The sequence below is a fragment of the Miniopterus natalensis genome, chromosome 4, assembly GCF_054644295.1.
Source record: "Miniopterus natalensis isolate mMinNat1 chromosome 4, mMinNat1.hap1, whole genome shotgun sequence".
In the NCBI taxonomy this organism is placed as follows: domain Eukaryota; kingdom Metazoa; phylum Chordata; class Mammalia; order Chiroptera; family Miniopteridae; genus Miniopterus; species Miniopterus natalensis.
Window position 1 is genome coordinate 8,195,347 of NC_142084.1, and position 26,818 is coordinate 8,222,164.

The 26,818-nt window shown below is 39.0% G+C and overlaps 1 protein-coding gene and 1 pseudogene across 4 annotated transcripts in view; one reads left to right on the forward strand and one right to left on the reverse strand.

Moving 5' to 3' along the window:
* MAPK9 (mitogen-activated protein kinase 9) overlaps positions 1–26,818 on the forward strand; it is a 52,072-nt gene that overhangs the window by 17,066 nt on the left and 8,188 nt on the right. For all 4 annotated transcript variants that reach the window (XM_087816245.1, XM_087816247.1, XM_087816248.1 and 1 more), the window contains 6 exons: positions 7,428–7,557; positions 10,709–10,767; positions 13,238–13,376; positions 22,126–22,291; positions 23,701–23,772; positions 26,630–26,812. In XM_087816245.1, coding sequence (XP_087672371.1) covers positions 7,428–7,557; positions 10,709–10,767; positions 13,238–13,376; positions 22,126–22,291; positions 23,701–23,772; positions 26,630–26,812 — 749 coding nt within the window. The remainder of the gene's footprint in view (positions 1–7,427; positions 7,558–10,708; positions 10,768–13,237; positions 13,377–22,125; positions 22,292–23,700; positions 23,773–26,629; positions 26,813–26,818) is intronic.
* Positions 21,073–21,795, reverse strand: LOC148093175 (SREBP regulating gene protein pseudogene; annotated as a pseudogene).

Sequence of the window (26,818 nt, forward strand, 5' to 3'; positions counted from 1 at the left end):
CACCAAAAGTATGAGCAATAAAAGAAAAAAAAGTGGACTTCATTAAATTGTGCATCAAAGGACATTATCAAGAGAGTGAAAAAACAGCCTACAAAATGGGAGAATATTTGCGAATAGTATATCTGATAAGAGTCTAGTATCCAGAATACATAAAGAACTTTTACAACTCAACAACAACAACAAATACAATTTAAAAAAAACAGGCAAAGGATTTGAATAGACCTTTCCCCAAAGAAGATACACAAATGCGCATGAAAAGATGCTCAGCATTAGTCACTTAGGAAATGCAATCAAAACCACAATGAGATACCACTTCACACCCAGCAGGATGACCATAATCAAAACTGAAAATAACAAATGTTGACAGGGGTGTGAAAAAATTAGAACCCTGTACATTGCTGGTGAGAATGTAAAATGGTGCAGCCACTTGTGGAAAACATTTAGAGGTTCTTCAATGGGTTAACATAGAATTACCATATGACCTGTTAAAATACTCCTAGATAAACACCCAAAAGAATTCAAAACAGATGTTTATAGCAGCACTATTTGCCATAGCCAAAAGGTAGAAATAGCCCAAATGCCCGTCAATGGATGAATGGATACACAAATTATGTAATATACATACATGGAATATTATTCATAAAAAGGAATGAAGCACTGTACATGCCACAATCTGGATGATCCCCAAAGCATGCTAAGTGAAAGAAGCCAGACACAAAAGGTAGTATATGAGTCTATTTATGTGAAATATTCGAAGTAGGTAAAACCATAGAGACAGACACAGATTGGTGGTTAAAGGGGCAAGGGGGAAGGAGGAATGGGGAGCACCTGCTTAATAGGTATGGGGGTTTCTTTTGGGATGATGAAAATCTTTTGAAATTACATAGATATGGTGATTGTACAACATTGTGAATGTACTGAATTGCCACTGAGTTGTTCACTTTAAAAATGCTTAATTTAATTCTATGTGAATCTCACCTCCATAAAAATTATTTTTTTAAAAAGTAAACTGAAAGGTGCCTTAAAATAAGGATATTTGTCATTTTTAATGGATATTTAACTCCTAATATTACAGTATTTTATATAATGATAGTTTTGTTATATTATGCATAAATATGTTGTAATTTTCTTGTAGTAGTTTAAGTTATACATTGACAGAATCATAACAGCAATTTCACTTAACTCAATATTTTTATTTAAATGATTTTATGAAAATTTTATTAGTATTTGCAGGAACATCATTCATCTCACATTCAGAAAGGTAGGAAGAAAGAAGTATGTAGAGATTACAATTTTAACACCATCCTAAATCTCATCTTTTGGAAATCCCCATTTTCATAGCCTGAGTTTTGATTCTAAGGAAAGGTCAAAAACTGTGTTTTGCACTTTTCTGCTCAAGAAGGAAGTCCTTACTTTGAATTGATTAAGGCAGCTCTTCATGATCCCATGCATAGCTAATAGTCATGATCTTTGATGTCATTAATTCACTTAACTTTGCAACCCAAGCTAGTTATTCATTACTAAATAAAAAATTTTTGTTCTGTTTACTTTACTGGATACATGGAAAAGGGGCTAGTTAGTTATCTCGATTCAGATGATTGATATTTCCTTTTAGAAATGTTTGTACAATTATCAAAATTATTCTTAGACTCCTGGGATGTTTCATCTTTTGGCCTTTTGATGAAGTGCCATCATAGAAGTTGGTCATAGATGGTTAGAGACCTGGTCTCCATGATTAATTACTTTATTGCCACTTTCTCCCAGAGCCTGTGCTGGCTCTGGGGAGCTGGGTGACTGCTCCTTGCCTGCCTTCTGGGCTTGAGGCTTTGTCGGCCTGCTGAGCTGTAGTAGTGGTAGTGCTGGGAGTGGTGGTCCTTGGATTGACAGGGAGAGAAACCTTTCCCATGATACATCCCCCCACATGTCTTCTGAGGATTTTTTCCTGGCTCTATTTTGCATAGCATCTTGGTTATTAGCATTATGCATGTGTGTTTTTACATTTTTTGAGAAATATAGTAGCAATAATACTTGTTTACAAAACTTGCTAATCATCTGTTTAAACCAGAGCCTTATAAAGTCTTAAGGATAGGTGTTCAGGTAAACCAGAGTGCAGGTTCTGGTAGAGGGTTGAATGGAAGAGCTGGAATTGGAATAAAATAGTTGACTCCTAATTTTGAATGTTTTTATAATTATCTTTGATTTATTGTTTCTGTGTTTTTGTTCATTAAAAATGTTAGTGAAATTAATTAGGAAATAAGTTTTAAAATGTTTATCATTTTGAAGTATTCATAAACATTGGCAAGCCATATAGTAAAATTAAGTAGTTCCAAGATTTTACAGCTCTAGGGGGGGAAATGTGTGTACATTTCTTTCATATTTAGTTTTTTCTTTTGCCTTCTAAAATTTCAAGTTATTCAACCAAAATAATAAAGGTGATTTAGGAAACAATTCTATGGAGTATTGAACTTTTTTAAAAAAAGTGTTTAATCTTAGATCTGGCAGCTCTTGGAAGTGACAGTTAAAACCTTAATATGGAGTGGTTGGTAGAGCTCCTATTTCTTTTTGCTTCTTCTAGTTCTATACAAGTAAGAATGTTGGCCTGTTCTTGCATTATTTCCTCTGTATTATTATAAATAAAAACATAATGTCTATAATAAAATTTCTGTGATAAAGTAAACACATGGTATAAGGCATAGGAAGGCTGTGATTCAGGAGACTTGAGCTTTAAATCCAGCTCTGATCCTCATAGCAGTAGTTTTTGGTGACCTTGGCAAATCTTGTGTCTTTATGGGCCTTAGTAGTTTCACCTCTAAAATGAATGGTTTGAAACTTCTCGTTTAAGATGGCAGATCACACACCTAAACAAAGAGAACAAGAGGACAGTAATCAGTGGGTGAGAGCTTTTAACAAGTTTCTGAAATGTAAAAAGTAATTGGAAACTTGATGCAGATAAAACAGCAGAGGAAGTGAGAATAAGTGGATGAGACATTTGCAGTAAGGAAGAGAACCTGTCTGTAGTAGAGCACCAAGGAGGCTGTGGGTATAGTGATGACAAATACAGAAAATGAAGGTGAAATGGGTGGCTAGAAATAGGGGTGTTAATAAAAGTGTCTATGAAAGAGTTGTGTCAGTCAGCTCCCGACATACTCCCACCCCCATGTTCAGCATTTGCCCTTAGAGAGTGTGTGAGTGAAGAATTATTAGTCCAGTGTTCTTGGAAGGACAGAAGTCTAAAGCCCAGGATTTGGGGCTGTCATTCCCTTGAGGGCATTTGAAAATTCAGGAGTGGGCAATTGAGAGATCAAGTAGTGATTTGGACTGTCTCTGTGGCTTGGAGACAGGATTTGAGTGTAGGGTCCTCTAAAGGGGTCTAGTGAACTTCCTTTGCTTTGAATTGAAACCAGTAAAGGGCTGCATCCTAGAAGTAAGAATGAACCAGAAAGAAAGAGGCCATTGCAGGTACTGCGACGCAGGTTCAAATCATCTCATTTGAAAACTTGAGCTTGAGGTGAACCCAAATTGCTAGTGCCCCCAGGTACCCAGCAGAAGTAAGTGTAAATTCTCTCTGGAGGAAGATATTGCATATCAAATTATTTCTAGATGGCAAACCGTTTTCTAAGTGAGAGCTCCAGCACACAATCAAAAATAACTAGAAAAGGAGATTAGACAACAGCAGAAAAAAGAAACACATCCACAGGGGATATTGGCATTATTGGATCCAAACTTAAAAATAGCTATGATGTTATGTTCAGGATAGTAAAAGGCAAGATGAAAAATTTTGGGTGGAAAACTTAAAACTAATTAGGAGTTCTAGAACTGTAAGATATAGTAATAGAATTACGAAGTTAATGGATGGATTTAACAGCATATTAGATATAACTGAAGAGAAATAGGTAAGGAAAAAAATAGTGAAGCCTGGAGAGACAAAAGGGTAGAAAAATACAGAAGAGAAGATGTATTAGTTTTCTCTTGCTACATAACAGATTACCACAAACTTGTGGTTTAAAACAACACCCATTTATAATCTTAGTTCTATAGATCAGAATTCTGAGTGGGCTTGCCCAGGTTCTCTGCTCAGATCACAAAAGCTGAAATCAAGGTGTTGGCTGTAATCTGGAGGCTCTAGGGAAGAATCTGCTTCCAGGTGCTTTCAAGTTAACTTATTGGCAGAATCAGTTTCTTTCAGCTGTAGGTCTGAGGTTCCCATTCCCTTGCTGTCTGTCTGCCAGAGGCCACTCTGCTCCTAGAGACTCCCATATTCCTTCTCACGCAACCCTCCATCTTAAAGGTAGCAGTGTCACATCTAGTCCTTCTCAGGATCCAAATCTCTGATCCCTCTTCCCACCAGCCAGAGTAAACTCTGTGTCTAAAGAGCTCTTGTGATTAGATTAGCCCCATCTCCCTTTTGTTAAATTAATGAGCATATTTAGCTCCATTGCAGGACACAGGGTCAATATACCTAATAATAATAATAATAATAATAATAATAATAATAATAAAATGCCTAGAAATTGGTAGAACAAACCACTTTGAAAAATAGCTTGGTGTTATCTACTAAAATAAAATATATTCAGTCCCACTGTTAGCTATCTATTCTTCAGAAATGCATATATAGGGGACCCAGAGCCATGTGTGAGAATGTTTATAACTTGTTTGTAATTGCTTGCAAACTGAAAACAAAATTATGTCATATAGTCATGTAAAGGAATATTATAGCAATAGCACAGAATGAATTATAGTGATGCAAAGCAACAATGAATGGATGAATCTCACAAATATAATGTTGAGTGAAAGAAGGCAGACACAGATTCTTTCAAAATCTAGGCAAAAATAAACCATGGGGTACGCCTTGAAGATGCATGTTTAGCTGGTAAAAGCAAGGAAGTGATTGTCATAAAAGTCAGAAGCAGTTAAGGAGGATAGGAGGGACAGTGATTAGTAGGAGGTGTGGGGCACTTTGGGAATACTGGCAAGCTCTTTGTGATAAATCATTGGGTTGAGGAACAAAAAAGGAAGCAAAGGAAGGACTATCAGACAGGCATAAGCCTTGTCTCCAACAGCACTCAACATTGGAAATCAGGGCAATTCCAAGAGAACATTGATTTTGGATTTAGAAGACAAACTATCAAGGGTGGGGGCAAAGGAAGATTATTTATCTCCTATACACTTTTTCTGAGGAAATTTCTTGAGAATCTATTCCAAAAAAGAATACAAGAACGTGTAACACAAGAAACAGTGGAGGTCAGTGAAAAGAAGTCCCAGGGTGATAGCTGTGCAGCAGGCCTTGAAAGAAACTCCCAAGAAAATGTTTTCTGAAAGAATGGAATAGATTCCACGCAATAGATAATGTGAGCAAGGAGGTAGGAAGTACTGGTGATAGGCTTAAATAGGTATATTTTTCTTCTCTTAATAACAAAAAAGTGTATTAGAAATTTACAGTGGAAAAGCTAGAAAAATTCATGGTCTTAAGCATAAAACAAATTTGAAAGGACATGATGTTTGAGCAATTGATGGAATGTAAGAAAAGAGAATCCATTTGACCTTGATGCTGGAAACAATCCCACTCATTTATAAACAGCAGCAAATCATGTGATCTTTAGAAAATGAAATGTAATCCCAGTTCTGCAATCTATATGTATATACTCTGTGTCTTGATTTTTAACTTTAGTCGCATCCTAAGTAAGAAACACAGAAGACTTAGTTATAGAGATCAAATAGTTGTATTATTAGGCTTGACCATGTACGACAGAAGTTTGGAGGGAAGAGAGGAGAGAGCTGGAGGAAAAAGGACATGGAATATAATAGTCTCATTTTACATACTGGGGAGTCAAGAGGGCCCTTTAGAAGTTGATGGAACAGAAGTTTGGACATGTTATTTAAGGTTACAAGGGTAACCAAGGGAGAGTTAAAAATAACATGAGAGCAAAAAACTGGGAGGAGTTGAGGTTTCTGGTAAGTGACTAAATTCTCAGTTTTTATAATGGGGAATGAATAGATAATTTCTAAAGTTGATAAATGAGGAAATAGTGATAAAAGTATGTTCTTTGGAGTTGAGAAGTAACTGCAAGGAGTAAAACCAGGAAGGTAGTCACTCCTGGAGTGGGAAGTATGTCTCTGCTGAGAGGCTCAGAATTGGTCCATTTGGCTCAATTTGGACAAAAACTGTTGAAGCCAAAAAAGATGTGTCTGTTTTTCACATTTCTGAGACTGAGAAATATATATAGGTACAAATACACATGAGTGTACGAGTACATTAACTAGTGACTTGTTTCACAAATAGATTTCTCTTTAACATTTTATAATTTATATGAATGGTGCATTTACATATGGGCATGTGTATTTACATATGTGTAAACATGTACACATAATGTGAACTGAATTAGAGAAAAAATAATTCCAAAGTGTCATGAAGTTTCTAACCATTCTTAACCAAATGCTGCAGTGGACAGCTTTCAATTTAAAAACAGGTTGAATTAAGTTAGGGTCGTTAGGCAAAAAACATTATTCATAGAAGTAAATAAGTGTAAGCCATGTTATAAACTGGATAGGATAAAGAAATAGAAACAGTATTTTAAGTAGTGCTTGGGTTCAGGCGGTGTTTAACAGCTGTTAGCCCCTGGTGGGTAGCCAAAAGGTAGTAACACGAATGTTACTATTAGTACTTGTTTGAAATTAGTTCAAAATGTGCAATCAGGCTACTCATTTTATTCTATTTTCTGGAAGAAAATGAACTTTAAATTTCAGCTGGGAGCTTGAGATGCTGGAAACACAGGCTCTAGAAGATTCTGTTCTTACTATACTAGTATGAGGCAGTGTTTCTAGTAGAATTTTATGTATAGCAGTTTGTTTACATTATGGATTTTATGTCTTGGGGATTTACCATGAGCTGAGATTTTGGCTTCTGTTTTCTTTTTAGATTCTTTTGTCTGCAAAAAACACAATCAAAACTCAGATTTATTATATTCTTCCATGAGCTCAACCATTTCCTCCACTGTGATACGCCAAAATATATTTTATTCTGTGATAACTAGTGGCTTTTTTCCCCAACTTACTGGCATATTTAAACTGAAAATTTCATTTATTGACCGGTGTTACATGCTCTATATTAAATTACTTGATTCTGAATATAATAATCTCAACTAATATAATGAGAAGTCAACATGCAAAGGATTGCTAAACCCCATCTTAACTCTAGCTGCTGTGTCTGTGCCTCTGTAGAGGAGTTAGTCCATCCTGCAACCTCAGCCAGCTCACCTGGTTTTTCATGTGTACAAGTTCCTCAAGTGGAAACGAGCAGAAAGATTTTTCCTTGTTTGTTACTCATTAAAAAAGATCATACTTTGACTATACATTCTACATTTCTATATTCTCCAAAATCATTTTAATGGATTGCTTATTATATTGCTTATTATATTTCCTAATTTTAGTGCTGCTTTTGATACGGTTCTTGGGATAAATGTTGCAGTCAAGAAACTAAGCCGGCCTTTTCAAAATCAAACTCATGCAAAGAGAGCTTATCGTGAACTCGTGCTCCTAAAATGTGTCAATCATAAAAATGTGAGTTATGTCTCTGCTTCAGTATACTTGAATGTTGTCAGTCATATGATAATCTTGTGGGTCACATTGAGTAAAGACCTAGGGTAACCTAATGGTTAAAATAACTATGTAAGTGGTTATATTTTATTGATAAAATTCTTCTCAACATTGGAGAAATTGAAGTCAGCAAGAGGCATCATGGTCCCTAGGAATTTAGGTCACTCAGCAGGGATAGGAATGTCAGTTAACCCTGTAGCCATTTGGTTTTCACTATTTCTGTTTCTATAAGATGATATCAGTATGACCTAGCAAATTGAGGAACAACTAAATATTTTTAAGAAAAACATTGTTCTATAAATAATTTTTTACTTAATAATACAGACATTTCAGTTTTAAATAAATGTTATTAGATGATGTTATATTCAAGATAGGCATGCTCGGCATCTCCATAGAAATCAAAGCATTGTAAATTTTAAGGAGAAAAGGTGTCTTTAGAAACTTAAGGTGGGGGTGGAGGAGTGGGCAGGGAGAGATTAATCAGAGAGCTTACATGTTTATAAGCATAACCTATGGACACAGACATTTGTCTGGGGAAGGCCTGGGGTGGGGTGGATGAGGGGTGGAGGGGATCAGTGGGGGTAAAAAGGGGACATCTGTAATATTTTCAACAATAAAGATTAAGAAACTTAAAAAAAAAAAGTGAGGTACTCAGGCATATTTTATGTTCCGTTACTGGTCTCTGGCATTCTTTTGCAACCTTATCTCATTCTAAAATCATAAAATGTTAAGTCTGAAAGGGCCTTTGGAGATCCCCCCCATGTGACCTCTTTTTGTAGGGGGGAGGTGATTGAAATTACACTTAACTCTATATGGCTCCCTTTGTTTTTAACATTTATGCTGGGTCTTTCTGGTGTACACAACTAAGATAGGTTTTCTTCTGAGTCTGTACTTTAACTTTGTTTTTAATTTTTTGATGCATGCTTTAATTTACTTATTTATTTTTAAAAATTGTTTTCAGGTTACAAAAAATATGGTTATTATTTTTAAAAATTTAAACAACGTAAATAAGAAAGCAAAAATCCTTGACTCCCGCCACCCACAGATCATTATCATTAACATTTTGGTGAGCATCCATGAGGATATATGAACATACACACACACATAAACAAGATCAGCTATGTTATACATCCTGCTTTTTTCTATCTTGGAATGTTGCTAGATCTCATATACATTAAGGAACATAGATATAAATCATTTTTAAAATGGCCGCATAGTACAAATGTACAACAGTTTATTTAACCAATCACCTATTATTGGATACTTAGGTGATCTCCAGTTTTTCCCTGTTACAAACAGTATTACAATGAACATCCTTATACATGCATCTCTGCACACTTGTCCAGCTGAATTTCTTGGCCAAGATTGTTGGGTCAAAGAGAGAATGCACACTTCTGATTTTAATACTTGCTGACAAATTGACCTCATGGAAGACTGTCAGTTTTACACTTTCATTAAGAGTTTCTGAGCCTGACTGGTGTGGCTCAGTGGTTGAGCATCCACCTGTGAACCAGGAGGTCATGGTTCAATTCCTGGCCCCAGGTTTTGGGAAGTCCCCAGTAGGGGGCGTGCAGGAGGCAGCTAATCAATGACTCTCATCATTGATGTTTCTGTCTTTCCCTCTCCCTTCCTCTCTCTGAAATCAATGAGAACATATTTTTTTTTAAGAGTTCTGAGAATGTCTCTATTTCAAAATTCCCCCACACTATGTACTGTTGATCTTTTGTTTTACTTTACCGGATGTCAAATGAAATGTTTTTTATTTGTGAGGTTTAATTTCTTTTCATATCTCCATTAGCCATTTCTTTTTATTTCTTGAGAATTTGTATTCCATGGCCTTTGTCTATTTGTTCTTGAACTGTTGGTCTCTTCCATATGCATTTACAGAAGATCTTTGTATATCAAAGCTATCAGTCCTCACTTCTTTTCCATGTGACCTTATTTAGGTTGTTTTTGCCCTATTGATTTTACTTTTGTTGGGTTGATTTTGGTTTTGGTTTAATGGAATAAAATTTCCTAGGTTTCCTGTCATGCTTAGAAAAGGCTTTTCTACACCTCATTATATAAATGTGTGTCCATATTTTAATGTTTTATGGTTTCGTGTTTTAGATTTAAATCTTTGTTCCGTTCCAAGTTTATCTTGGTGTAAATAAAGATTTAAGTGTAGATCCAGTTTTGTTTTTTCCTTGGCTAGCCAGCCACCCAAATTCTATATGCTGAATAATTTTTCTTTCCCTCAGTCATTTGAAATGATTGAGGATGTGTGTTTAATGCCCAAGCAGTGTTAGACTGCCAGGACCAAAGCCTACAGTGAGGTCCATTCTAGAACCCTCTTTAAGTAAATATATAATGCTATGAGGCATTTCATCTTTATCATACCAAAAATGCAAGCTTAACCTTCATATGTCAAAACTTTTTAGAAATTTGCACATAGTATTTAAGTTTAACTTTAAAAAATGGTGGAAGTGGGCTGACTGGAGCTAAACTTCAGGATTGTATGAGCCAAGCAGTTACAAGACACAAAGAAGTAAAAAAACTGATGGATGAAATAATTAAGAGTATGAAACCCAAATAACCACATTTTCAAAATATATTTATAAAAACTGTATTTGTTACAGTGTGCACAAATCTTTTATATTAAATAAATAACAAATTACATTCTTCCAAAAAAAAAAGTTTAACTTAAATACTAAATAACATTAGTATTAAACATTACTAATTAAGAAAATGGGATAGTAATATTCAACTATTTTTACCTAGATGGTTATCATCTCCAATATGTTATTTAAGTTAATATATTCCTTTATTTAATGTTTTTCTGCCCATAATTTCTACTTTTTTATGTTCAGAGTTAGAAGACATTAAGTGTTAGAATTCTTTAATAATAAATTATTAGGGACACACAAAAGTGATTTTATTAAAAGTACATCTTATTTCCAAGGTGAGAATCCTAATCATTTAACTTTTTTCAAATAGCATATAATATGTTTTTGGTAAAAGCAATAACAATAATAATAAATACTGAGCTCTGCTTTGATTTTTTTCCATTTTTGATATGTTAAATTTAATTTTTGTCATCTGAAATGCTGATGTTTAAATAATTTTCTCTTTTCAGATAATTAGTTTGTTAAATGTGTTTACACCACAAAAAACTCTAGAAGAATTTCAAGATGTGTAAGTATCATTTTTATTCAGTAATGTACTATATATCAAAGACTGAATATTTAGAAAAGAAAGTAGCTGCTTTTTTTACTTAGGAAAGTAACTGCTTTTTTTTTTATATACTTAGGATAACAATACATGTTCAATGATATCTTAGCTTTTCTCTATGGAAGATAAATATTAAGGAAATGGGATAGTAGTATTCAACTATTTTTACCTAGATGGTTATCATCTCCATCTTCAGAGCAGGCAGTGACCATTAATGCCACTAATTTGCTTTACTGAAATATAAAACATTTTTCTCCAGTCCCCTGAAAGCCAGGATTATGGGGTTCAGGTGTTTACAATTATTATTTGAAATGGTTAAGTCATTAAATATATGTTTCCAAAATGTGAAATAGAAGTATCTTACTAACAGTGAAATGGAATATTAACTTATCATATTGAGACACAATGCCCAACTTTATCCTAAATTTATTGTTGTATTCATTAATTTAACAAATATTTCATGGCCATTCCTGTGCTCAGCACTCTCTTGGGCTTGGCATACTCTAGTGAACAAAACAAAGATCCCTCTTATTACTTAAGAATTGCTGGTGGTCATCCTCCTTCTTAGAGCTTGCAGGAAAGCTAGAGAAGAGAGATGATCCACCTAAGAAATAATGAAATGATGTCATTCATTAGGACGTGGCAAGTGCTGTGGAAGAAGTGGAGCTGGGTGAGGGGATCGGAGTTCTGGGGCTTTGGAGTCAGGTTGCAGTTTTAAGTAGGGTGGTTGGGGTTGGGGAAGGATCCTGGATTGGTGACGTTTGAAGAAAGCCTTGAAGGAGGTAAGGAGGCTAGTCCTGCATATATTTGTAGAGGACTGAATTGAAATTTAAGAAACAGGCAGTGCAAAGGAGCGGAAGTGGGAGCATGTGTGGTGTGTTCTAAGAACAGCAAGACGCCAGTGTGGCTGGAGCTCAAGGAACAGAGGAGAGAGGAAGAGAAGGGATAGGAACAGACACTGTTGGGCCTCTAGGCTATTGGAAGGATTTCCTTTTATTCTAAGGCAATTCAGTAAGACTTTCAGCAGAGGAGTGAGCTTACCTAACTTTCATTTTAAAAGAACAACTTTGGTTTCTGGGTTGAGAATCCATCATAAGGTGTGGGAACACAGAAGACCAGTTGGGAGGTGATTACACCAATTCAGGTGAGAGATCATGGTGGATTCACTTAGACCAGAAGCGTAATAGTGAGGATAAAGGGATGAGACTGGATGCTGAAACTGTCCTCAAGGTAGAACCAGAGTGTTCACCCTTAGAGAGGATGTGTGGTGTGAGAGCAAGAGGAGTCGAGGGTGACGCCTAGAATTTTGGCCTGATCGCCTGAAGGTTGAAAGTGCTCTCAAATGAGATGAGGAAGGCTGCAGGAAGAGCATTTTGGAGGTAGGATGGAATCAGGAGCTCAGTTTTGGACATGGCTTTGAGATGTCTGTTGGACAACCAAATGGAACTGTGAAGTGGGAAGTTAGATAAATGAGCCTGGAGAGAGGTCTTGTTGAAGGTATGAATTTTTAGTTGATGGTCTATAGATAGTATTTAAAACCTTGAGATCAGAGACCAGAGAAGATCACCATGACTGTAACAGAGACAAGAAGGCCAAGGACTGAGCAGTGGCACTCCAAAAGTAAGACTTTGGGGAGAGGAGAAGGGTGCTGTCAACCAGAATTTAGCAACATGGAAGTCATTGGGGGTCTTGAGGACAGTTTCAGCAGAGTGATGAAGGCAAAAGCCTGACCAAAGTGGGATTAAGAAAAAATGGGGGAAGAACTGGAAATGGTGAGTATAGACACCTCTTTGAGGAGTTTTGCTTACAAAGGGAATAAAAACAGGCAATATCTGCTGAGGGAAGTAAGGTGAAGTTATTTTTATTTTAAAATATTCTCAATTATGGATGACATACAATATTATATTAGTTTCAGGTGTACAACACAGTGATTAGATATTTATATGCCTTATGAAGTAATGATCCCAATTAAGTCTAGTACCCACCTGGCACCCTATGTAGTTGTTACAATATTGTTGACTATATTCCTTTTACATCCCCGAGGATAAAGTTTTCTTAAGATGAGAAAAATAACACCATGGCTTCTAGACTGGTAAGAATGATTCAATAGCAAAAATTTAAGATGTAGGAGAATTTGAATGTTTGAGATTCTATTTACTCTGATATAGAAATTGTTTTATTTTTAACTTGAAAAGCATTGCATTGTTAGTTGTTGTTTTTTAAAAAAAAAAAACTTTTACAAAGTTCCATTATACATTTGCTTCTTTTCAAGATACCTTATAAAATGTTTAGAGAAAACAAGTTATCGTTTTACTTTAGCCAGTACATTGACTAGGTAGTAAGTTATTACTGTTCCATAAAAATTCTGGTCTAATAGCTATAAGGAATTTTGGATGATTTTCATGTGTACATGGCTGGTCTTTTTTCCCCTCAGGTATTTGGTTATGGAATTAATGGATGCTAACTTATGTCAGGTTATTCATATGGAGTTGGACCATGAGAGGATGTCCTATCTTCTTTACCAGATGCTCTGTGGCATTAAACACCTTCATTCAGCCGGTATCATTCATCGAGTAAGTAGTGATGGCATATTAATTTTACTTTTAAAATCATAATCATTTTGTTGCCAGAATCCTCCAGATACAAAAGAACTTAATAGTTTTTAAAAATTTGTCAGTATTAAAAATACAAATAAACTATGGGATTGTGTTGTTTCCAAACATTGTTGATATCAGAAGACATCTATGGAGAGCCCGGTTGGCCGGGCCCCTGTGAGCCACCCTGAATGCAGGCCAGAGCCAGGTGCTCAGCTTGATATTGAAGAAGAACAGGACAAAGAACTCCCAAATACTATTTATCCATAGTCACCTCTTGTTAATATTTTTGCCACATTTGAAATCCCATTTTTAATGAATCAAGGGATTAGATTTGGGGTAGGGAAAATTTAGGGACCAAGTAGTAAATGATATAATTGTTTGAGAAATCTTACATAAATTATGACCTAAACATTCGTTTCTTCTGTTGTATAATCCTGTCACTCCAGCATCCTGTCACCTCTGGTGAGAGCTTTTGGAATGGCCTTGATTGGGCCTCATGACTGGATTAAGACTGGGATTTGAATGACAGAGTTTCCTGTACTATTTGAAAGATACAATGTAATTCTCTAAGCTAGTTTTGAGGTTTTTGGTTTTTTTATTTGGACTGCCGTGTTAGCAGAACATCATAATTGAATGTTTTGAAACAACTAAAATGTGAGTGAGATTAGAGGCAGAAATAATGTAATTTTACTGGAGTCATTCATAGCATTCTCTAAATTATTACCATACAAATTTTGTTCACAGACTGTCTTTAGATACTATGTTTTAAATCAGTGCATTTTTACACATTGAATAAATTGCAGTTAATTTTTTTTTTAAATATATCTTTATTGACTTCAGAGAGAGGAAAGGAGAGGGAGAGAGAGAGCTAGAAACATCAATGATGAGAGAGTCATTGATCGGCTGCAGCCCGCAACCGGGGCACGTGCCCTGACCAGGAATCGAACCCTGATCGCCTGGATCTTAGGCCGAACGCTCAGCCGCTGAGCCACGCCCGGCCGGGCTAGATACTATGTTTTAGCATCAAGAAGTTACCATTTCTTGGAACTAAATCATTATGGGGAGGAAGATTGTGAGACAAGAACAATGCAGCCTATTCATACAGAGAAAAGTAGATTTTTCAATGGTGTAGTAGGTTCATTAGGTGCCAGGAAAGGTGAGCTCCATCACAGCTGCTGAATGGAGGTCTCTGTGGCGACAGAACCCACCAACCCAGAGTGGGCCCAGCCCTTGCCCCTGTCATGAGCCTCAGGTCTGCAACCTGAGGCCAGGAGGTAGGAGGCATCCCTGGTCCTCCCAGGGCCTGTGTCCAGGCCCGACTTGCTGGCTGATGAGCACTTGGCTCCTGACCAGTGAGCTGTTATGTAAAATACAGCCTTTGCTGCCACCAAGTGTTCAGTTAAAATAATATGAATTCTATTGACGAATTTGCTTTAAAAATAATAACTTTTTAAAATAAGAAATGAAGATTTCCTGCCCTGGCCGGTGTGGCTGAGTGGTTAGAGTGTTGCCCCACACACTGAACGATCTCGGGTTCAATTCCCTGTCAAGGGCACATACCTGGGTTGCGGTTCACTCCCTGCCTCCAGTCCAGGCACGTTCAGGAGGCAGCCAATTGATGTGTCTCTCTCACATTGATGTTTCTCTTTCTTTCTCTCCCCACCTACTCTCTCTGAAAAGCAATGGAAAAAATATCCTCACGTGAAGATTAAAAAAAAAGATTTCCCAACATACCATTCTATTTCTCTTCCTAAAATTTTCACAGACCTTTATATGAATTCAAGCACTCTTAATCTCTCTTAAATACATTTTGTGTTAAGTTCATGCTTTAGGATTAGTGCCCAGATTATGTTAAGCCATATTAACTTTGTAAAGGGACACGGTTTGCCTTGTTCGTTTCTTCCCTCTTGAGCTCGGAGATTCATGGGAAAGCAATCTCATTTGGGTCTGGGAACCTGGTAAGAGCTGCAGCCAGCGTGCCTGTGTTAGGGGACATTCAGACCCTGTGGCTTGGGCCCGCTGCTGCTGAGCAGAGGTCAGATATGGTCCAAAGAAATGTTTGCTTTGCCCAGCATGGTGTTCAGAAACCTGAGGAGGCCCAAGCAGATGATTCTATGTGCCACCTCTCTGTCCTGTTCACACCTTCTCAAGCCTGCCAGGCTCCCAGCCTGTAAAAATGCCACATGCTCATTGTGGGAAAGGCAGATAAAGGAAAAGTAAAAGGCCCTGTGTGCCCACCTCACCCTCCCCTCCCCATCCTGAGAGATGAGGAAGTGCGGTTAACACATAGTATGTGAGCCTTTAGTTTGTGAGCCCTCCCGGTCCTTTTCCCTGTGTACGGTATCATGTACATAGATACACACTTTCAATTTTGCTCATTAGGATGGTTTTATACTATGCGTAAAATTTTAATTATTTAAAAATAAAACACTAATAATCCCACCACTTTTTACTTTATATAATTAAAAAAATTAAAAGAAATGAGAGTCCCTCAGCCCTCCACTGTCACCTGGAGGTGGCTGGTGAGCCAGTTGGGGTGTTTCTTTCCTCATTTTATACTGACACGGACTTTCTACTTAAGCTGATACCAACATATCTGTTTATAATTGTGTCCTTTTTAACAATTATGTACGAGATCATCTCATACATTATTGTCCTGCAACTTTGCTGAATGAGCTGGTTGATTGTGTTTTATTTTAATCAAGGATTAAATAGTTCTACAAATATTTACTAAAAAAGCAGAGTCCCCAACTCCTCCCTCTTATTTCTCTCTCCCCAGAAGCAAACTCTTTTAGTTCTTTTAGTGTTAATTTCCATATCTTGAAATAATATGATATCTCTGTTCATTCACCTTTTTTAATTTGGAGCTTAAGGTACTGACTTAGCTTTCTTTCACCAACCATGACCCTCACCTATCCTGTTCCCCCACCTCCCAATTACAGTGTAATTAAATTTGGATCAGTATCTGTATTGTGTTTTACATCATGTGACCAGTGCTTTTCACAAGCTGGGCTTCTCACCAGCGGGTCTGTTGGTATTGAATCTGAAACCCATGCCTGGAAAGTTGGTTTCAGTTTTTCTGGATAAGAAGCCAGTGGAGTGAGGAGGAGCAGAAGTCTCTCTTTTCTGGGAGGTCGACTTTTTCCTTCAAAAAAGTTCCCTGTGTTTCCTTCCGGCATCACCTGCCATCCCCAGTACCTGCTGGTTGCTTCCTGAGCTATTCCTGGGTGTTGGTCCAGATTATCACCCTGTGGGCTCCTCATATTCCCCTGGTCGCTGCCAAGGGAGGCCACAATTTCTTAGACATCCCTTCACTCTGGGGTCAGGCCTTCAAATTCAGGTGTCATTTGTATTTTGACATGTGTTCCTTATTTTTCTTGTTTTGGATGGCTTTTAAGATTTAAAGAGGCAGATCTGTCTTTATTCTGCTACCTTGAAACTGCAAGTCCAGTTCTTGGAAAGCTGCCCCTGGTTGTGTATGGAGCTGATGGGAGGGTGGCCGGCTGTGGATGTGGGGCGCCCTCCAGGGCCTGGGACCTCTTTAACCCCTTCCGACTGTCCGCACCATCTGCATTTTATCATTTTCCAGCAGATGGCAGTAAAGTGCGTTGTCAAAAAAAAAAAAAAAGCCAGTACAAGATGACAAAGATCTGAACCGTGGAAGTGGCCAGAGATGGTGATGTTTTCTAATTCACTCGGGTTCATCGAGCTGGCCAGTGGCTCTGCTCTGGTCATATTCGTTCATGTGGCTCTGCTTTAGTTCAGGCCAGGTTGGCGTGCAGGGGCTGCTGGGTGGTAAAATAAAGACATTTCAATTTTTTTGAAAATCAGCCTCCTATGAAGAAAGCACCTACTGCCTTCCCCACCAACCCGTGTCCAGTAAGGTCAGCTTGGACTTCTCCCACCAGGACACGGTGTGGCTGCCGTTCCTCTCCTCACTGCCACAGGAGAGACTAGAAGTGGTTCCTCATCATTTGTGGTTTAAAAAACACTTTTTTTGTGAACTTGAGCAGTATTTTATCTTTTAGTTATTTGTATTCTCAAATGCCTACTCTTGCCATATTCTTTGATTTTTGAAAAAGGGAACTAGAAACTAATTGGTTGGTTTTGTTTTAGGTGCCTTACCGTGTGAGCCTCCTCACAGGGACAGTTGCTGGTGGGTGGGGCTCATTCTTCCCTGGCTTTACCTGGTGTAGAACCGTGGCTGCGGCAAGGGTGGCCGTGCTCCCCTAGGACACACTTTGGGACACACACTGGGCTCTGGGACAGCTTGGGGCAGGGGCATCTGCATAGGGCTTGGTGGGAATTTTCACTGCATTTTTTAAAAATTATATATTTATAATTTGTTTTCCTGAATCAGGAAGTTTAGAGAGTACTTAACAGTAATGAGCCCGGCCAGGCAAGGCTCAGCGGTTGAGCATCGACCTAGGATCCAGGAGATCGAGGTTCAGTTCCTGGTCAGGGGCATGTAGGAGGCAACCAATCAATGACAACTCTCTCATCATTGATGTTTCTATCTCTCTCTCCCCCTCTCCCTTCTGAAGTCAATAAAGATATATTTAAAAACAACAACAACAAAAACAGTAGTGAAATGGAACTTTAGCTGTTGTAACTTTTAAATGGTTCTCTACTTATATCCCAGTAACACTTCACAGTGTCATGCGCCCATTTACGACATATCAGAAAGTTTTAAGTCAGGTACTGGGCCTGGAACTTCACACTTAAAGTGTTCCCAGGTCCTTCCATGTGGTGTGACTTGGCAGTTTGATGTTTCAGCCACAAACTAGAAAACTCTTGTGAATAGAATGAATAGAGGTTGTTCAGAAGTCAGTTTATTGTGTGAGTTTGCAGCTGGCATCCCAGGACTGGAGTGCGGGAGGTCAGCATTAAGAAAGCCCTAGAGTTAGGAGGGAGAAAAATGGCAGAAGTTGTGTTAAAGCATTGAGAGCAGTGAGTGTGACATGTGTCCACTCAGCGGACATTTCCTGACCAACTCCTCTGTCAGGCTTGATTCTAAGAGCAGAGAGCACAGGAGGGCCTCTTGTCACAGAGCTGGACTTGAAGGTGGAGAAGGGGGAGGGCGCGGTGTGCGCATGTGTGCCGGGGAATGTGGATCAGGGTGGGGGAGAGGGGGTTGGTGATCATAGAATTCTTTTACCAAAGAAAGAGAGCCATGGGGAGATTCCAGGGCAAGGGAATTCTAGACCCGTGCTGTCCAGTGTGGTAGCCACCAGTCACATGAGGCTATTGAGCACTCAGAGTGTGGCTATAATTGGATGTGGCAGAACCAAAAAAAGAATGTAAAGTATCTCATTAATAATTTTTATGTTGGTTATATTTTGAAATGATAAATAATACTGTCAGATGAACTCAAAAAGAATCTGGAGGCTTTGGCTAGAAATAAATGATATTTATTCAAGGGTCTTAGAGTTTGCACACTGGGAACACAGCTAGGCAAAAACCCAGAAGTCTTTGGAAGAAAGAAGTGTTGAGAGCTTTTATAGTAAAAAGTGCATTCTTAAGAATAATCAGCCCTGCATTCTTAGCCCTGGGATTGGTCCAGGACCATTGGCAATCAGATGTCAGGCTGTCTAGATGATGGGTGCCAGGTGGTCTGGATAATAGATGTCAGGTGACCTGGATATGTGGTTCCTTCAGGGGGTAATCAGAGGGATATCTGGAAGGGGTAATCAGAGGGTTATCTGGAGGGGGTAATCAGAGGGTTATCTGGAGCAAGGTAATCAGGGTTATCTGGAGGTCTGGTGTCTGTCCAGACGTATACCCAGGCATTGACACAGGACTGGAAAGTTCAAAAAGTTTAAGTTCCCAGGCTCTTTAGAACAAGAATAGAGTCCTTCCTCATGCCTCAAACTTCATGATGTTAATAATTTTAGCAGCTTGGTGAAAGTGATTCCATTTTATATATTCCCTACCTTCACTCTTTCCCAATACTGTAGATATTATTGGATTAAATAAAATGTATTATTAAAATTAGTTTTAGCTGTTTCTATTCACTCTTTTTAAGGTGGCTTCTAAAAAATGTACATTACATTTGTTGGACAGTGGGGAAGAACTGGAGTGCTGGGTGCTGAAGGATGACCAGGCGTGGAGGGTAGAAGGGAGGGAGGGAGAGATGGTGTGGAAGCCCTCAGAAGGGTGGTGGTGATTTTTTACTGAGTTACTGAAAAGAATGAGACAGTAAAACATCTGAACATGCACATTTCTTTCACATACAAAGTTCGACTAAGCACCAATGAATACAAAGAGAATCAGAAAAGTCCACTGCAAACGGAATGCATTTCTTGGGATCTAACATTTGAAAATAACCAGCAGACACACAGTTTACCTTCTAAGGAAACTTATTTTGGAGACAAACTACTTTCGGAAGAGAAGTGTAAGAAATGGAGGAGGAAGTTAAGGGAAATGACCACTACATACTGCAGAAACATACTAGAAGGCAAAAAGTGTTGAAAGCAGATTGTAAAACTAGTGCCCTGCTCCAGGGTCAACAACTTGAACAACCAAAAAAGTGAAAAAGACTTTGTCCAATCCTGGGGTCAGTGAGGGACTTCAGGAAAGAGTTGTGTGTTAGTGGAACTCCTGAGAGCAAAGAGTGGGGCACATCTTGATCTGAGGACCAAATACTTTTGGGCTTGACACGGAGAGATTTAGTGGTGTTCTAGAAACATGGGGCATGCCTGGAGCATGTGGACCAGCAGCCTGCAAGTCCTGCGTTCATTCTCTCATGCCAACAAGGGTAGATGTAAAGTCTCTTACAGCTCCTTGCTAGAAACTTGTGTTTTCTTCCTCTTTGCAAACCACAGGGAAACTGAACTTCTATGTCTGTTACATCTCCTGAAGCTGAAAGCAATAAAGGATGACCAGTGATAGCCAGTTGCTAGGTGTATCTCCATTGAGGAGTCACCTTAACACAGAGTTTCCATGACTGGAGGAGAGGAGGCTCCCAGTGATTTTCCTTGATCCCACTGGATCAAGGCTGAGCAGACCAGTCACCTTATAGGAAACGAGAACAAAATCTTGCAGGACAATAAGTCAGAATTTCTGTTTAAATCAGAGCTAGCATATAGGTATACAAGTATCCCAAATGCCCCTAGAAAAAAATCTGAAAGCATTGTGCCAGCTGCTGGAAACCTGGCACCAGATTAGAGTGGAAGAGTATATTTGGGATTTTATGCAGTTTTAGATGTCAGCATACGGTGCTCAGGGCCCACTCCTGAAGATGCTGTTAAAACAAAACCCAAAATAACTACCTTGAGAGAACATGCACATTCTAAGAGGCCAAACATTGTATCTGGGTGAAGGGATGATTTAACTCATGAAACTCAAGAACACAAGAAAACAACAATTTCCTTGAATATATTTAGTGTATCAAGGGAAAGCATTTTTCTATATAAAACATAATTTTCCACTACAAAGAAATCCAATAAATAACTTTACAGTGAAGGGCCCCGATGAGCACTGTGAGTGACCACGGGTCCCTGAGCAGCTGCAATGGTGGAGGTGCCCAAAGTGCCAACCTCTCTGTAAGGTGGCCCGCAGTTTTGTCTTTTTCAAATGTGACTCGCTGGTGTTTCCAAGCTGCTTTACAGAACAGTCCTATCTGGTAAAGCCCGTCAGGGAGTGAAGCCAAAGCATACAACACAGGAAGCGGTCAACACATGACACCTCTCTTCTTCCAAGGGACTAGTGACCATTGAGGCCTGGCATCAGGCTGCAAGTGCTTCAGCCATGTGCATGCAGCAAGTCTTCTGTGCCCATCATGAGAGGGCTCAGGAGGTCTCTCTCCGTAGGAATATTTTGCCGTGAGATCCCTATAGGTGTTCTTGTGCTGCACGCTCTGGGATTTGGCCCTGCATTTAGCTAAACACAATTCAAAGTGATCTTCAACTGCCATGAAGAGGTCTAGAATGCCACAGCTGCGGGATGGGGAAGTGCTCCAGGAGGAGGTGCTTGTTGGGCTGCAGGCAGCAGGACGTGCAGTGTCCTAAGCGCTGCAGCAGCTGTTGGACAAGCAGCCATCACAGCAGTACTGCTTGGTGCTCGGGAGGCTGACGTTACAGCAGCCATTCACCAGCAAATCTTTTCTAGTTTGTCTGTGATGATGTGGTTCCCTTGAATGGAATTTTAGCATTGGTTGCTGGGCCTATTGCTATTGCCCAAGTTAAACTGCACTTTCCACAGAATGGGCTGATTATGGTCCTGAACCTGGAGGAAAGCCCCATCTCTCTCTCACTGCCCTGTCCCCCTCCTCCTCCTTCTCCTCCTCCTCACGAGCTGGTGCCACACCATAGCTGCCAGCTCCCCATGCCAGTGTAGCACAGTACAGGGCATGGTGGCCAGGGTATGGGATAGGGCAGGCCCAGGCCCTGGGCATCATGAACCCTACACGACTGGCAGCCCCATCCCTCACGCAGGGCACCAGCCCTTGTCCCTCAGCCCAGCCAGCTACTCCCTCAGAAGGTTTTAAGTAAAGATCATGAACATTTCCACATGGGGGTGAGGGCAACAATCTGACCTCTTTAGGCTTATTTGTATTAGTCTCAGTTTGAGAGTAGGATTTTCCAAAATGCCAGGGTTCCATTCTAACTTTCCTCCTCTTGCCAGCACTCTCATATAGTCACTTCTCTCAAATCCTTTCCAGTGTGAGGTGGTTTATTTAGCATGCTTTGGTTCATTTTATTCATTTAAACCATTTCTGTCCTAGGATTTGAAACCCAGCAACATCGTAGTAAAGTCAGACTGCACCCTTAAGATCCTGGACTTTGGCCTAGCCCGGACAGCGTGTACCAACTTCATGATGACCCCTTATGTGGTGACACGATATTACCGGGCGCCAGAAGTCATCCTGGGTATGGGCTATAAAGAGAACGGTGAGTGCAGATGGAACCAGAAGAGGCTGAGATGTTTAAAAATAGTGCCACTGGCCATCACTATTGTCTTTTTACTGTAAATTATATTAAATATAATGGGACTGTGTTATACAGATTACCATAGTCCACAGATAAGAATTCATTAATTTTATATCTCCATTAGTTAAAATCATTCACTTTTGAAGTTAATAGTTTTGAATGTTTATCAAAGTATAACATTTATAGAAAAATATGTAAATCTCAAGTGTGCACTCAATGGGAGTGCACCCACATAACCAGCACCACCCCAGGCCTCCCCTGGGCCCCTTCAGGTCTTAGTCCCCAAGGGAAGCTATTACCCTAATTTCCAGCACCATTGATTGGTTTTACTTATTTTTTAACTTGATATAAATGGAATAATGTATGTTTTGTTTTGCATAAAAAAGTTGATACCAGTGTTTTTTAACATCAAAACTGAATTTATTCTAGCAATATCAGAGCTCTTTCAAACTTAGCTTTTGACAAATTTGCCAAAAAGAATGAAATCACATTTACTTGCTTAAAAAAAGTCTGAAAGTTTGTCCCAGTCATCTGAAATAGCTTTGCCTCAGATTTATTTAGATGTCTCCCACTCTAAGAGACACAGCTCTGTGGGCTTCTGTTGTTTCCTGTGGAAGGGAGAGAAATTAGATTCCTGGTTACCTTCTTTCAGCCCACCCTCTCCAGCAGGGGCACTAAGTAGCCCTCTGCCTGGCTGTCTGAGGCATGGGGTTCAGCTAGCCCCACAGAAGAGGGTGAACAGCTGAAAGTCAGGGTACCTGGCAGGGCCTCACCTGGAGCTCAGAAAAGCAAACCTGCCTCTGTGAGGCCCTGCCGATGGGACAATTTAGGAAAGGATTGTTCAGGAGGTGTGGGGTTCAGTATGTTACAAAAGCTCCCATTGACCAGCTGGGTATGTCTTTGTGTGGGAGGGAGTTTAAAGAAAGATGAATGGGGTCTCCTGCTGGTTTTAATCACCTGGTGTTTGGTAGTGGACATCTGGTCTGTCGGGTGCATCATGGCAGAAATGGTTCTCCATAAAGTCCTGTTCCCAGGAAGAGACTGTATCCTTCCCAGGGAACCCCGCATTGGCTGCAGGGCTGGGCAGTGGGTGTGTGGCCTGAAGTGGCTTGGTGTGGACAGGCACTTCTATTTCTGGGGTTTTGTTTGTTTTTTAAGCTGTAAAGTATTGGAATCTTTCCACTGAAACCCCAGATTGCTGCACACTGATGGCTACAATCGAGGCCGGCAACCATTAACATTGTGTGAAGTCCACCCTTAGCAATTTGTTCTTCCATATTTGTGTGTTTAGTACACTGTTAGAATTCCTTTTCCTCACTTTTGTTTTTTTCATGGCACTTTATAATTTTATCATTTCATTTTATTTTCAGTTGATATCTGGTCAGTGGGTTGCATCATGGGCGAGCTGGTGAAAGGTTGTGTGATATTCCAAGGCACTGACCGTATCCTTCCCGGGACCTTCCCGGCCATGCTTCCCTTAAATACCTCTAATGATTTTATTGAGGCTTGGAGTTAAGTTAACCAGTTACATTAGCTCTTAATTTTATCAAAAGTAGCTTATTAGAAATGTACTTACTGTTTGATGAATATATTCTGATATAAGTGAAAATACTGTTTATTTATTTCAGTCAATTAATTTAACTGGGCAAGTTGCTATCTAAATTTAATAGGCCAGTAAGTATTCTTGCATAATTTAATTAATGTACTGTTTTGTTAGTTATCAGTATGCATTAAAATACTTTCCCCCAAAGAACTGAAACACACTACATATGACTTAATGAAAATGATTAATGTGAAATTGATGAGAAACAAATATATGGTAAATTTTCTTGTTTGTTACACTGCTGACATTTTGTAGAAATTTTTTAAAACTCCGCTTAGAAGGTTATTTTGTGAGACACTGGGAAGTCTAAGTAAATATAAAATGCAAAAGATTAACTTACCCTGGGCCAGGAAATCATATTGACATAGCATAAAGTAAATAGATAATATAATAGCTTTCTTTCCTCATATCCTCATATTCTTCCATCTTTAATATTTTTTACTCTAACATGCTTCTTCACATATGGCCTTTTTCATTTGTGTTCTAACCACTTAATATTTTCATTAGTCTTTGATTTTGTTTTTTGTTATGAAAGCTTTTAGTGTCTGTTCATTGGCAGATTGATGGTTATTTTTAAAGGAAATCAAGCTGTGTAGTTGGTGTTCGCATTTTGTTAAAGTAATTTTAGTTATTTATAATTTAATGAGGGTGGTTTTCCTGTATTATAAATTCTTCACAACACAAACTTGGAATGAAAAGATTTTGTTCCTATCATTTTATTTACCTCCTTTACATTTTCCACATCACAGATTTTATGTGACATTAAATGCAGCATTTTATTTTGTTCTAATAAATTTTCTAGCAGTTTCCCATAACCTACCTTAGATGCACTTGTCTCAAACTGAAAGGAAGGGGGCCTTTATTTTGCAAATAAAGTCAATTAAAAAGGGAAAGTTGATGTATTCTAAAGAGAAATAATTTAAAAGTATCTACTTAACATTCAATTTGTCTCAATTCTTATTCATTTTTGTGCCTTTCTTTTTTGTATTAATTAAGAAATGTTTTCTTCAGAAAGTACAAAAATGGAAAATGTGGGTACTTTTTGGTGCATTATTAATTTAAAATTCCTACTTTACATACTAACATCTTGCAGTGTCAGTAATTAATGATTACATATATAAGGTCACCTAATGTCATTTTCAGAACACATATGGAGATTAACATCATTTTCCAAAGATAATTTTGCCAATTTTTCAAACATTAGATTAAAAATTACTGGGATAGAAAAAGCTTCTGGGAAACAAGACTGCTCTTCTTATAGATTTGCTTTAGATTCGTGACCTGGGGTAGAAGAGGAACTCCTGGCCAGTAAGAAAGAGAAAACTTTAGCCAGGCCACCTTGGGCCCAAATTCTAACTCCCACGTGGCGTCTGTGCATCCTTGAGGAGTCAGAGCCTCTCTGAGCCTTGGTTATCTCTGTAGCAGAATGAGAGCACAGTGGTGCCTTTACATACCCAGGACATCAGCCAGACCTGCTGGGACTGTCCTCCTGTTGCCTGTCCCCCGGTAGTCTATAGACATTACCGGTTATCATGAACCCATAGCTTTTGAGCACCCACCCTTTCCTAGGCTCTCATCCAACTTAAATGGAAAAGGACAGCCTGGCTGCTGAGCCACGGTAGACCTGCAAGGTCAGGGGCTGTAGCAAGGAGACCACCAGGATGGGGAGTGGCTGAAATGCATCTGTTTGGAAGGTCAGCCCTCCAGAGAGCCTTGTCTGGGTTCTGAGACGTCTGTCAGACACTGGAGCTATCAAGAGCTAAGCTCGGGAAAGAGGCCTGGGATGGAGAAATCAGCATGCGTGGTCAGTCTGCCCCGTGGTGTGAAGGCAGGATACTGACCGGGAATGCTGAGAGAGGGAGCAAAGGAGGGGAACCAAGCCCCCTGGGCTAGCAGAGAAAAGAGAAACGGAAAGGTAGGTAACGGCCCCTCCTGGAGAGGGAGGCCCTAGAGGCCAGGAAGGAAGTTAGTGAGGGAAGCTGGGTGATGCTGGACAAGGATTGAGAATTGACCACTGGAGTAGGGATGGCCACTAGCAGCCTTGATGGGCCAGGTTCATGGAGTGGGGGGAAAAGCCTGCAAGAGGATGTTTAAGAGAGAACAAGAGACTGGGAATTAGAGGTACAAGTATAGACAACTTTTTTTTTCTTTTCCTGCAAGTAAGAGTGGTAGCTAAGCGGCAGATGTGGGCCTTGCCTCACAGGCTCTGGTTCCCCAGCTGTGAAATGAGAAGTCCCATAGGTCTCCCCACTTTAGGGAGCTTTAGAACTAGTATAGCTTTAGTATGAAAACTGGTTTCAATTTGCTTATGTAATTACTGTCTAATTTCATGTATAAGCATTTCTGTCATAGGTATTCTTCAGTTACAAGATAACTTTATTTTGATCTAGAATGGGAAGTCATATAGACCTCATTGTATTGATTTAATAAACTATGATCATAGTTATAAAGATGCAGAGTATAAGAGTGTTGTTGTTTTTAATGATCTAAACATTAGGAGATCTAAACATTAGGAGCTTTGAAACTATAACCTTATTTGAATATTATTTCAAAATGCTTCTGCTGACCCAGTGGGGTGGCCTAGTTAATTACTTGTTGGCAGGTATAAATATAATTTGCTTTTCTTTGAATGATGCTACTTCATGTAATAGGAATATAAGGCATTTCAGTTGTATTTTCCTCAAGAGACTCCTTAGATATTGATCAGTGGAATAAAGTTATTGAGCAGCTAGGAACACCGTCTGCAGATTTCATGAAGAAACTTCAGCCAACTGTGAGAAATTATGTAGAAAACAGACCAAAGTATCCTGGAATCAAATTTGAAGAACTCTTTCCAGATTGGATATTCCCATCAGAATCGGAACGAGACAAAATTAAAAGTAAGA